Consider the following 13,800-nt stretch of genomic DNA (forward strand, 5'->3'; position numbering starts at 1 on the left):
ACATAATGAGGAGCAATGACCTCTAATGAGAGTGTTTATCCATTTATGGTTGGTTATTAGCATTGAAAGTTTTCCAACGCCTGAACAGTGGTAGTTCTTGCTTGTAACCACAAACTGTTGACACATAAATACAGGAAGTAGCATTTAAATTCACAGTACATTATTTACTGATTTCCTTGACTATTAGAGGGCACGTGGAAAGGTTCAAGAAAAATGTAATGTTTAGAACATGTCAGACGAAGGTTAAAAGTCCAGTGTTTAAGATTTAGGTGAAAGGGAACTATTGGCAGAAATTTAATGTAGAATAATCCTCATGATGTTTTCACTAGTTCGTTTCATCTAAATTGTATGAATTGTAGTTTTCTTGGGGAAAAGAAAATGCCCTTTCTATTTAAATACTTTATATAGAATGTACATCAGTCCAAACTGGACAAACACCTTTTGAGTTTTTATGACAACTGAAGCTACCGCAGGTTCTTTTTCATGTTTGGAAGGAGAGGGTGAGGTGAGGGGTGTTCAGCTACAACATGCAATTTCAACACTAGATATCACAAAATTCTACACACTGTACCTTTAAAGTCTTAACACAAGTTGCTGATATTCAGGATTGCAATACGCTCTCCTAAATGACTATTAACCACTAAGGCAGTTTTCTGGACTTCAAGTATCTATGATCAAGTCCAGTTGCCCTTTATTGAACCATTTTTGGATTGGATTTTGTTTTATTCCGGTTGCAGTTAAGTCCAGGTTACAAAAATATTTATAGTGTAAGCTAAATAAGACACGCAACAACCAGAAGTTCCGAAATTCTGGTCTATGTCAGAATGGATGTGATATTTAAGTCATGCATGTAGTTTAAAGTGCATGTGAAGAATGAGGCAAGGGATTTCTAAGTGAGAACAGTACAATCATCATATGCAATGCTTTTATAGTGGTAAAAATACTATATAATGAATACTCATCATTCATGTCTTGTATGTCCCCTTCACAAAGCAGGTGTCTAAATCAATGTGAGTAAATTGTCTTTTCCTCACCAAACACTTTTTTATTGTGAAGAAGAGGGATTTAACTTTGGTATCCGTGGCAACAAGTAACACATTCATGAAAAACACACCTTGGCTGGGGACATCGGTGCACCACTGGCCAAACAGCAATGTTAAAAGGCCACCTACCGTGGAGCGACAGACTTCCACTGCATGAAGAGGAAGGAGATCACAGGGGCAACTGAAGCCTCTACCAGTTCCTGAATGTGAGTTTATGAATCAGTAGTTTTGACAGATATCTCTGTATTTAATTTGTTTAATATTTTTCTGCAACATAGATTCAAATGTTTTGTAAAACCCTAAACTTTGTCATAAATTATTGGTCACTCACTTATAATATATTTTAAGCTATGAATTTACCCTATTAGTATCTTATATTTCTACATTCATAAAACTTGAATCTTCCCTTTTCTTATGTGTGTGTTCTAACCATATTACAAAATGTATATGATGCCTTTGTCTTTTGGAGAGAAAGAATTTGTTAAAATGCAATATTTTCTTTTCAGAGTTCAACTGAAAGATGTACAACGAGACAACACTAACATTCACAATGACTGCATATGCTGTCATGGAAAACTACAAGTACTGGATGTTTATTCTATTCCTCCTGATTTATCTCACTATTATCTTTTTGAACGTACTGCTCATTACTGTCATAAGCCAAAACAAAGAGTTGCATCAGCCCATGAATGTGTTCCCTTGTATATTATCCATCAATGAAATATATGGCAGCACCGCGTTGTTACCCACAATAATGGCTGTGCTCTTATCTGAGACACATGAAATAACCATAAAGTGGTGCATCGCTCAAGTCTATTTCTTGCACACATATGCATGTGCTGAATTTTGCATTTTAGCTGCTATGGGATACGACAGGTTTGTTGCCATCTGTAACCCACTGCATTACCACAGCATCATATCTAATTCAAAGGCAGGCAAGCTTGCTGTATTAGCAGGCATATACCCAGCTGTTGTGTTTGGAGGTTTCTACTCACTGACCATACGGCTGAGATTCTGTGGGAAAGTGCTGCCGAAACTGTACTGTGTGAACATGGAACTGGTCAAAAACTCCTGTTCGCCTCCACCGTACATAAGCATTGTGGGACTTGTACTTATTATGTTTACTGTTTTGCCCCAGATCATGATGATAGTTTTCTCTTATGCACAAATTTCAAGAGTGTGTCGGAAGTTGTCGAGACAATCTCAGCGCAACGCTTTCAAAACATGCCTCCCACATTTATTATCGTTGACAAACTACACCATCGCCTCCTTATTTGAAATTGTCCAATCCAGATTTAACATGAGTCATTTAGCTGTTGAGGCACGCATCTTCCTGTCTTTGTACTTTGTTATCCTTCCACCCATTACCAACCCCATGCTGTATGGGCTCGGTACTCAAATGGTCAGAGTTACTCTACTGAAACTGTTTTTTAGGTATAAGATGCTGCCGACACTGTTAGCAAAGGCAGTGACTATAGCTTCTGTATAGACTATTACCTCTTTCTTTTCTATGATAATTTAGGGTTTGTATCGAAATTATAATAAATTATAGTAATAGTAGTAATATGTGCTATATTGTCATTTAAAGCTATGGTTTTAATGTGAAAGTGGAAAACAAAAATGCATATTTCAAATATGAACATGATGGTATTGCTTAACATAATGATTCATGAATCTAATGTATGTAACAAGTATAAAGGCATGAAATATACTTTTCACTGTAGGTGATTGTATTTACTCACATTTAATGAATAAGAGTGATGTTGCATTTTAGTTATCAGTCACTGTATGAGTACTTGTTTTGGTTATATGTATTGCATGATCAAAATATAATTGATAAAAGGTACTTTGTCAAAATATGACAGTTGTAACAAGTGACCGCAAATGCTCCTGACTTTTTTTCTCCACCCTCTTTTAGTTCACTGTGTAACCTCCCTCCACTTTTCACTTTTTTCAAGGTTTATATTATGGAATCAACTAGTTATTATACCAACAATAATACATGTGGGAAGCAATTATTTGTCCTATGTACCTGAAATAAATGTTATGTATTCTAATTTGTGACTTTGTTTGATTAGTATTTAAACCATACCATGAATACATGATTTAAATTAAAAAAATTATTGTTTGAACAGACAGTTTTTCAATTCACATTTGATACATGCGTAACCTATATGATCACCCGTCACATCCCAGTGAAATGATATCTTGGTCGACCAAACAACTGTTAATCCTTTAAAACACATTTTATACATGTATATAAATCATATCAGCTCATTTTAACACTCTGAATTACAAAGCATGGAAACATCCTCTCTCAAGCTCTGTGGTGCATGAAAAACACAGAGTCACACACTGTTGGTAACAGTTACAGCTAAGTTTGTTATACATACATCGTAAAACATCTGTAGAAACATCTGCAGCAGCTGTCTCAGATGACACACTTACACACTGAGGGAAAGGCTTGTGCACAATTCCTGAAAAGTATGTGACGTTATTCACTTTATTAAATAATTAAAGAAGCAACAATGAACAGAATTATCAAATATTCAGACATATAGGACATGTCACTGAAATAAAAAAAAAACATAAGCAGCATTGGGTGGGATTCAAAGGGAATCAATTATTTATCTTAACAACTGAGTAGGTAATGAATGTCTACAATCAAAGTACTAACAATTATATTTGATTGGAATCAAACACAAGGTTTCATTTAATTTAAAGTTGAACCCAGAATAAAGAAAACAAAAAGATGAAGGAGAATGAGATTAATTTGAAAATGAAGCTTGACTGATGAAATAAAAATGGAGGGGTCAGAGAGTGAGGTGGATGTCATCTCTCTGATTTAAAAGGGTTGGTGTTGACCAGTGTCTCCTGCAGCACAGGATCATGACAGGGCCCAAAAGTGACACAGCTGAATGTGTGAGCGCATTAAACTTTGAACAAAGAACTCAATGCGAGTCATTAAGGTGACACTGAAACAATTAGGTTAATACCTTGTCCTAGTTTACAGGGTGTGTACATAGGCCTAACATAGATTTTGTTTATTCACAGACAGTATAATATACAGTATACTCTAAAGGATAAGGCGTGTGACAGCACTAACTTCTTAAATTGATCTGGCCATTTGTTTTACAGTTTTTGGTATATTTGTCATTTTGTATTCTTTGGTGGGATTTTGGCGAGTTAATTAGCAACTAATTATTAGTTATCAGTTAATAATAAGATAAGATAAGATAGACTTTATTCATCCCACACTGGGGAAATTTGGACATTACAGCCGAGGAAGAACATTAAGATAGAGAAAAAAATTAAATTAAATTAAAAATAATAAAATAAGTATAAAAATATACATAATATATATATATATATATAGAGAGAGAGAGATAAAGAAAAATGTAAACACTATACATGGATACTGGAAATTCACAGTGATATTGCACATAATCTTAGACTTGACTCCAAACCAAAGCGTATGCAGGCTTTTAGCATCTGTAAAAAGCAGCAAATTACAGAAATTCCTGGTGTAATGGTTATCATACCATATCATATAAGAATGAATACACACAGTACTAACTTTGCTAATATCACAACAAATATTAAACCTAAGCCCCTGTGAGCAAATATGTGGAGGCCTTTACAATGTGACTAAGAATATATTACAGTGTCCCTGACAAATCAAAACACACTATGACAAATAAGAAAACAAAACAAATCGCAAATGGCACAAATTAAAAAAAGGTAGACAGGTAGTGTGAGGATGCAAGTGGAAAAGTCAAAGTGACAAGTGTATTCTGGTTATTGCAAATGTTTTATAGATATTACACATGTGGATGTAAATAAGTTAACTTTGTTTTGTTATGTGAACGTTGCTATGGAATTTTCCTAGACACTGTCTCTTGTCCTCTCTGGGGCATAGTGCAACAGGCTGTTGTGTTTGGGAAGTGCGAGAGCGTGGCGAAGGTCAAAGGCTTCACTCCCTAGACATCACAGATATGAGACTGCGTAAGCAGGCACTACTGTCTCCATAACTAGAAAATACATTTGATTGTTTAGGAACAAGCAGACCCATAGATTAAATGATCTGTTGGGGTTTAAAGTGTGACTGCAGGAAAGCAGACTTCAGAATATGAGAGAGCATCATGCACAGATGTGGTGTGGATGATTTTTGATTTTATCCTTGACCATTGATCAGCAGATTTTCCACAACAAACATTTTTGTTGTCATTTTTTGTTTGTCTCATTTAGCGAGGGAGACCAGGAGGCAGCTAAATGTATAAATATGCTCATTAGCGGTCTGTGTATGACATCCCCTTGGAAGCAATTAGGATGTGCTTCAAAATGACAGTGAGACCAAAGTTGACCCACGCACAATACCTGGAGAATAAATTAACTTGGTGTTAATATGATGAAACGCAAGTGTAACCCGTATACACTTGTGTTTAATTGCGTATTAGGTTATTATGAATATTGTTTGCATATAAGATCGATTTAAAAAGATAATCGAAGAAATTCAAAGTGAAGGGACCCTATCTGAGCGGGGTCAATAAAAGAATCTTAATAATTAAAACAGGAGTTATGTGATATGCCAGTTTCAGCTATAACATGAAAGGGATAACACTCCAGTTTACAGACACACACTTAACATGATTTCATATATGATTCCTTTCGTAGCGGTTCAGCTGTGTATAGTTTGAAAAAATACCCCTGACCTCTTTACACTCCCCGATCTCTCAGATCCTCTGATCGCTCGCCCCTGGCAGCTCCTCGGTCGAGGCTGAAGTGGTGAACAGTCAGTCTTTTACAGTAAACTACTCCCCATTTGTTGATACATTTAAAATCAAACTCAATTAATCAAATAAAACTTTATTTGTATCACCAAATCTCAAATCCCAATTTGCCTCATAAGACTTAACAAGGTGAGATTTCCTCTGCCTTTAACCCTCAACAAGAGTAAGGAAACAACAATTAACAGCGGGAAAAAATGTAAAAACCTCAGAGAGAGCTGCAAGTTAATGATCCTTCTCCCTCAAATATGCGTGGAACATATCACATAAAAACTATATTTACAAGATTCATGAGAGACATAAATTCAGTTGTATCGATATATAAATTGTAATTTAATCTTGGTATTGCCAGTAATAGTAGTATATGTAATAGACATATTGTATATGCAAGCATTCTAGTTGTAATCATAATCAACGATTATCAACTGATACTGCGATCCATTGTCGATGATTCACAGGAGATTTAAGACTTAAAACTTAAGACCCTTATTTTCCCACACGCATTTGTGTGTGCTACAGTTGTTTTTATTCATTTCATCATTTTTATCCTATCTTATATTTTATTTCACCCTTTGTTGCAGCTTCAGGCAGCGTCTATGACCATTATAACTTCAGTGTTGATCATATAAACAGAACTGCAGCCATTGTACAATTCAGTAGGTCACAGATTGGGAATATCACCTCTGGGTGTCAGGCCCATGTGTATAGATGTCTGTGTGAAACACTGAGGATTGGGAATATTTAACATGCATTGTAGTTGCATGTTATATATTCAATATAATCCATTTGCAGTATAGTGCCAGCTTCCTAAGTGTAAAGGCAAACTGATGCAAAGTCAAAAACAGACTCCTCTCCTCTGTGTTTTGTAAAATCTATAGTTTCACTGAATAAAGAGGAAAATACTCTTTACAATATATAATCAAACAATAATTAAATAACAGTGTAAAGATAAATCAAGATACTTATACATGTATTCCTTAATAAACATAGAGATTTCAGTAAGTTGTTCTTACCCTAACCTAAACCTTGTACATCACGCTCAATTGACCTGCAGTGTACATTTAAGCATAAACGATTGGAACTAACCTTAACATAATCACTATCTAATAAAATATATGGGTCAGTTAATTGCTTTGCAGTGAAGAATAAGATTCATGCATGCAACACCCTCATTAAGTACAATAGTGAAGAGTAAGGATTTGACGAATGATCACCTGACTTAATTCCATAGGGGAAGAAGAGTAAAGGGTAAAAGGCTGCTTGCAACAGTTAGACACAGATGGGTGGGGGTCAGTGTACATAGTGCAACACTCTGCAGTAGATTCTGTATTCTGAGTTTGTAAGAATGACGAATTTCTCTGAAGTGACGTCTTTCCTTCTATCTGATTACTATGGCATGAAGGACCTGAAGCTGCTGTACTTCTGCATTTTCCTGATTTTATACATAACTATTATTGTTGAAAATGTTGCATTGATTAGACTTGTCTATCGTGAAAAGCACCTGCATGAGCCGATGTATTTGCTGCTGTGTAACCTGGCTGTGAATGGATTGTATGGAGGCACCGCTCTGCTGCCGGCAGTGCTGAGCATCATGCTGTCACACTCCTATGAGATATCTCTGTCGCTGTGTCAGACACAGATCTACGCCGTTCACTCATTTGTCATCATTGAATTCACAATTCTCGCTGTGATGAGTTATGACAGATATGTGGCCATTTGTTACCCGCTGCCATATCATGCGATCATGTCACAGAGACTTGTGAAACTCATCATTTTCATGTGGCTGTACCCCTTGCTGGCATTTTTAATTGTTTTCATTTTCACTCTTCAGCTGAGGTTTTGTAAGAGAACCATTGAGAAGTTGTACTGTGTTAACTACCCTCTGGTGAAACTTGCCTGCACAGATACTTCTGTTATTAACATAATTGGCCTATTATCTGTAGGTGTCTGTGCATTACCACAGCTAATCATGATCTTTTATTCATATGTACACATCCTAAGAATATGTGCGCTTTCATTCAGCAAATCTGGTTTCAAAGCCTTAAAGACTTGCATGCCGCACCTACTAGCAATCGCTAACTTCACCATCGGGTGTTTTTTTGAAATAGCACAAAGTCGATTCAACACTAGTAACCTGCTTTACGGAATAAAGTTGTTTTTATCATTGTACTTTTTGATATTCCCACCCATCCTTAATCCAGCAATCTATGGTTTGGGTATCAAAGGCATAAGAGTGCAACTGTTTAAGCATTTCAGCAGAAAAAGTAGGCAAGTGCGAATGATGTAATGCCAAGAGGGCTGTTGTTATTGTAAAAGAGCCTCCTGCTTGGTGCCAGGAATACTGAGGCCTCTGGTGAAGAAACATGACAGTCGTAATCTCCTGCTGTTTAATCGGATTTGCAAAAGCAGACCTGCCGATGCACAGAAACATGTGGACTGTTTCTAATGCATGTCATGCCTCTCGGAATTACCACAGCATCAGCAGGCTGTAGCTCAGGCTTTGTGCATGTACAGTAATTGAATGTCTTATCTTCCACGGACCATGAGTTATAACGCAGTAATGCTGTAAACACATACTGTCTCACCTGTCTTGATGTAAATATACAATATAGGCCTGTAGCAGTGAAATGTTAAAACACATCTTTGTCTTTCACACATTGTCCTGTCTGTAAAAAAGCCACTGTTTGTTTACTTGTCTTGGTTGATGCAGTGTTTCAGTTAAGAATAAAAGTGGTGATGGAAATCTAAAGTCTCTTTTTTAGGAGTTAGGATCATAAATGATGGAGAGGGGGGTGAAAAGAGGGGGAAAATCATTTCCAGTGTAAAAGATTAACAAACAAATATTAGTTTGGTGTTCAGTATTTTATGTGTAAATGAATCAATATGATTATTAACAAATTCAATCAATCAATCAAATTTTATTTGTATAGCCCATATTCACAAATCACAATTTGTCTCATAGGGCTTAACAAGGTGTGACATCTTCTGCACTTAACCCTCAACAAGAGTAAAGAAAAACTACCATAAATAAAACCTGTTAACGGGGGAAAAAACATAGAAACTTTAGAGAGAAACAAATGTGAAGGGTCCCTCTCCCAGGACAGACAGAAGAGCAATAGATGCCATGTGTAACTGAGAACTAAATCAATAATTAACAGTAATTACAACATTGATCAGAAGAAACAAATTAAATACAAAAAATGATTTACCCATACACACTGTCATGCAAATGCACATACATTATATATACACTCATTTGCGTGAGTGTGTGGTGTAGATATTACTTATGTTGGGTACTTGTCTTTCTTATGGGGACAGAAAGCAAGTCCCCATAACAAAAGACCTTTTCATATTTGAATGAAGATATGTTTTAGGTTTAGGGTCAGACAAGTAGTAACTATGGTTAATGTTAGAGTCTTCAGGGGACAATGTAATGAAGTCATGGAGACCCATCTGTGTGTGTGTGTGTGTGTGTGTGTTGCACCTTAAATATTCGCACTGCCAGTTTCTGACAGGAAGCTCCACTCACCGCTGTTTCTCTGAGCAGGCACATTTCTTGCATTAAGGACACTGCTCTTGTGTGCCCTCCTCCACCACAGCTGCAGTCTCCTGCGTGATAGTTGGGTTCTTGGTCTTGCAACCCTTGAATGGAGGTTATATAATCGCTGTAGACTGTAGATAAAATTCATCAAGAGCTACAACATATGTGAAGTAACAAACTACATCACTGGAAATGTTACACACATAAAGAGTCTGCTACCCATGGCTGAGTATCTGACTGACTCATCTGGCACAAATCATTCGCTGCTAAGCCAAATCTCAGGCCATTTTTAGTTCAGTTGAGAAAGTTAGAAGATTAACGATACATTTTAAACGTTTCATAACCATCAAGACTGAAGGTCAAGTATTGTTTAATACGTTATATGACAGTTCAGTGTACAGCAGATCTTCTGTTACTCAAGAGCAACATGAACAAGTCGATACTGCTTTCAAATTCACGTTCTCCCTACGGCACTAAGAAACTATTAGTTCATGATAAAACTCTGATAGAACAGGAACATTAAATAAAAAACTTTCAATGTAATTAACTGGGTTGTCCTGGCTCTCTAATATATTCTCTCTGGAGATATAATCTACATATATTATTGGAGACTGTATAATCCATAAACTATGCAACATACATTTAAATGCAGTTGGTCTATCTTGCCATCAGCACCATAGTGTGTGCAGACACTTTGACTAATGACATGGGATTAACTGTCATTTTGTGGTATTCAAACCTTAAGCACACTTGCTATTATCTTTAACGCTGTTCTCTAATGTCACTACATTAATACAGTTACTATTCAGCAATGAGTGATATTTTTATAATAAAGTAAATAGACGGTAGATGACTTTAAAGCATTACTATCATTATGTATGTTTGTACTGTATAGTGTCTGCGCTCATGGCTTTGCTGCTTGATGCAGAGGCCAGTAAAGAGGCTTCACTGCCCTCTTGTGGTGACAATGTATGAGATTGTGCTCCGTGTGTTTTGGACTATGTTGGTCTTTCCAAGATTGTGCACTGACACAAAGATTCAAACAAAATAATAAACTGAGGAGAAAAAATAAGAATTAAAATGATACTAATACATAATATGAGGTATATATGTCCTTTTTCTTGAAAATGAAAGGAATCTAAATCCTAAATTTACTTCTGTCTATCTATCTATCCGTCTCTCTATCTATCTGTCTATCTAGCTATCCATTCATATATCCATTTCTGTAACCACAATCTCCTGCTGTCATAAGGAAGTAACTGAACTATACTAAGCTTCTGTTAAAAAACAACAAACATTTAGAATAGCAAGATTTTACCTGCTGGATTTGTTGTTTCAGTCTAAATGTCAACTGTAAATATCTTATAGGATATTAATATACGTTGATGTGTTGATAATCTACTTTGGGCTGACTCAGTGCAGGTGTCAGAGGACTGCTGCAAGTTCCTCGTGGCTTCAGAACCACACCACTCTTTTCACAGTTAAAATACCAACATTGGACATATTTATTTCTACTTCACCTTTACAAGCTTATTCTGTTTTTGAGATTCGTTTTTTCACACCCTAGTGTGTGTTTGCACTAGCTCCCCTGTGTAATTATATTAATTATCACTTACCATATCCGATGGTCTCCTATCTCCTAAGACGGCCTGAGGCTTGTACAAACCAGGAATATGTGTTTTCTGTTTGCATCTTATCATCATCCTGTTAGGACAGTACATCTGCTGGAGGGAGGAGAATGTAAAAATAAAACATGTAACAGTGTGTCTTGTGTGTGCCCGTGTCATACTTTATTTAATAAAAAAGAGAAACGGAGCTACAATGTGGCACACTTGAGAAATGTCAGTCAATTGGCATGGTAATGTGTTTTAGTTATACAAAGCATGCTTGTACATTAAACACTCAATAAATACAGTTCTTCCTCTTTCTGTGGGGAACACTTCAAAAAAAGAACCTCTCTGGGGGCAAATTGTAAAATAAGTCTTAGAAACACAATGTGGTAGAGGGGTGGACTCACTGAGAAATACAAAACCGTTTTACAAACAATCAGGTAGACGGCATGCATACAAAAATAGACAACTATTCTCATCATTCCTTTGAAATTTACAAGACTATTTCATTATTGCCTAGCATTTTATTTTTGTGCCCTTGTTTGGAGGAAGAGCTTCCTATCTTCATCATCCCTTGTCTTTCTTTGAGAAGTACAACGTACATTCACAACCACTGAGGCACAGAACTTGTTTTACTATTTGTATACTGTAAGTACCCCAAGTCACTGTTGCTGTAGTAATGTAATATTACACATATACACACATATATATATGTGTATATATATGTGTGTGTGTTTAACACCCTGTAAACCCATGGAACAAACGTACCCAATATTCATACACACATGCATAACAAAATTTTGTGTACATCCAATAGCTTTGTTATCAATTCCTCTGTCAAAGCCTTTCAGAGCAGCTGTACACGACTCCCCTGCATGTTGTTGCAGTGAAGGGAGGTGGCCATGCATGTGAGCGATGAATTACAAAGCTCTCCGACAAATCTCAAAGAGGACACAAAGTGCTTAAATGCCAGTCAGAAACCTTGATGAGCCCACAAATTCAGTCTGTCAAGCCAGACATCTTATTTTGCCTTCTAGTGACAGCCCTCATCTTGAAAACGGCGAGGTCAGACGGAGCTCCTGCGCAGTAAGTAAAAGGAGAACAGATGGACAGGTCAAGCAGGGAAAAAGATTTTTGGTGCCTTTTTATCTCCAGCGAAGGAATGCTGGCTGTGTGAGGCATTTGATCCTGACAGGTTACCCTAAAAAACCCAAGGATCGGTTTGTGTCTTGAAGAGGGACATTCTGCAATTAAAATGGAGTAACTGATTAGGCAAATACAAAACATATATACATATATATATATATATATATATAATAAGAATATAAATGCTTTAAACATGTAGTTATACCTTCAGTGAGCTGTGGAGGATGCGGAGGCGATGAAGCTTGTCATTTAGCAGGGGGTCATTAACTCGGCGGACAAATGAACGCTTATACTCCAGGCGGCTGGCTGATCTCTGATCAGCCGACGTGGACAGATTTGTCTGCTCCAGAGCCCGATACAAATCCCCCAGAGAGTCTGCCTGCATCCTGCAGTCCCGTCCACGACCTGGCGTGAAAGCCAAGCAAAGATAAACAACAAGGTTTTCTTAATAAACTGAAGTGAGGGTTGAGTTTTCTCACCTTTTATTTTACAAAAAAGTAAATAACACACAAAGAATTCTTCTTCTCAGATAAAAACACTGGAGATATTCAACAAAATAATTGTAGCAGTGGATCTCTCAGCACCCCATCATATGAAATTGCAAGCAGCCTCTCTCTGTCCACACGCTGCCCACCTGCCTGCCATGAAATGGCAGAGAGCTGATACTAGTAAGGGGCTGTTGAAGGTACTTATTAATAAATATTGCACATACTCACACACATCACAATCAAAGGCACTGAATTACCACAAGAAACAAGAAACAATTCTCTTGGTTTTTTGTGTAATGTATGAATGTTAAAGCAAAACAAAAAAACATTTCAGCATTTTACTTTTCTAATCGTTCAATGTGCAGAATATTTTAAATCATTTTATTCTGGGAGAAGATTATTGACTAATTTTTATTCCAGATAAATCTTATATTGTAATTATTTCCTGAAATATATATTTTTTTGGATTGTGAATCTTTAAAATTGTGTTTGACCATAAGTCAAATCAAAAAATATTTACTTAAAAATTACTTTATTAAAAGCAGGTACACATATTTTTTAAGATGCTGGAACCATTATTGTTTGGCAACTTTTCCCAATTTGAATAATTGTTAAATACAATTCTGTTGATTGATGTATTAATAAATCTAAATAATCCTTTCAGCTGCTAGCTACTGAAGTTTTTCATCATGATGCCCGATACAGTACCCAGCTGCAAATACAATACTGCAAATAAAAATAAAACTATCTTAAAATGAAAATCTGTTTTTATGATTTGGATGAAAAATAAGTATCCAATGTAAAGTTTGTTGCCATAAATACATCTTAGACTTCAAATTAAAAATACTTTATTAATTAATGCTTTCTTATTTTGGTTATGGGAGCCAAATTTATGGCCCATTTTCCTCCTATTGCTCCTCATCACAATGCACTGATGACTCCTCTCTTGTTTAACATATGAATGGTCCTCATAGATTCTCAGGACCTTTATATTTTCAAATAAATTATTAATTTCGTCATATGTAATTTTCCACAGCACAGGAGCCAATAACCTACCAGCACCCGCATGTCTCCTGTTAGGATACACTGCCCTCTGTTGAGATGATACTAATACTACACTATAGCTGAATCCGTTGTCACTCTATTTTGTGTTTCAGAAACAGGGTGGCAGGTTCTGAAGCGCTC

The 13,800-nt window shown here is 36.4% G+C and overlaps 3 protein-coding genes across 6 annotated transcripts in view; 2 read left to right on the forward strand and 1 right to left on the reverse strand.

Moving 5' to 3' along the window:
• Positions 1-1,556: 1,556 nt before the first annotated feature.
• LOC109646720 (olfactory receptor 51L1-like) lies at positions 1,557-3,069 on the forward strand. The gene has a single exon (XM_020112488.2). It carries the CDS (start codon positions 1,564-1,566, stop codon positions 2,530-2,532), a length of 969 nt encoding a protein of 322 aa, XP_019968047.1. The 5' UTR covers positions 1,557-1,563; the 3' UTR covers positions 2,533-3,069.
• Positions 3,070-7,175: 4,106 nt separating this feature from the next.
• On the forward strand, positions 7,176-8,160 carry LOC109628396 (olfactory receptor 52D1-like). Its single transcript, XM_020085479.2, has one exon. The coding sequence runs from the start codon at positions 7,176-7,178 to the stop codon at positions 8,115-8,117; it is 942 nt and encodes a 313-aa protein (XP_019941038.2). The 3' UTR covers positions 8,118-8,160.
• Positions 8,161-11,139: 2,979 nt separating this feature from the next.
• The window catches only part of LOC109628831 (connector enhancer of kinase suppressor of ras 2-like), a 28,793-nt gene continuing 26,132 nt past the window's right edge, over positions 11,140-13,800 (reverse strand). For all 4 annotated transcript variants that reach the window (XM_069510043.1, XM_069510042.1, XM_020086247.2 and 1 more), the window contains exons 21-22: positions 12,333-12,532; positions 11,140-12,225 (exon numbers count right to left, since the gene is read on the reverse strand). In XM_069510043.1, coding sequence (XP_069366144.1) covers positions 12,178-12,225; positions 12,333-12,532 — 248 coding nt within the window. In that variant the 3' untranslated portion in view covers positions 11,140-12,177. The remainder of the gene's footprint in view (positions 12,226-12,332; positions 12,533-13,800) is intronic.

The sequence above is a fragment of the Paralichthys olivaceus genome, chromosome 15 (genome assembly GCF_024713975.1).
Source record: "Paralichthys olivaceus isolate ysfri-2021 chromosome 15, ASM2471397v2, whole genome shotgun sequence".
In the NCBI taxonomy this organism is placed as follows: domain Eukaryota; kingdom Metazoa; phylum Chordata; class Actinopteri; order Pleuronectiformes; family Paralichthyidae; genus Paralichthys; species Paralichthys olivaceus.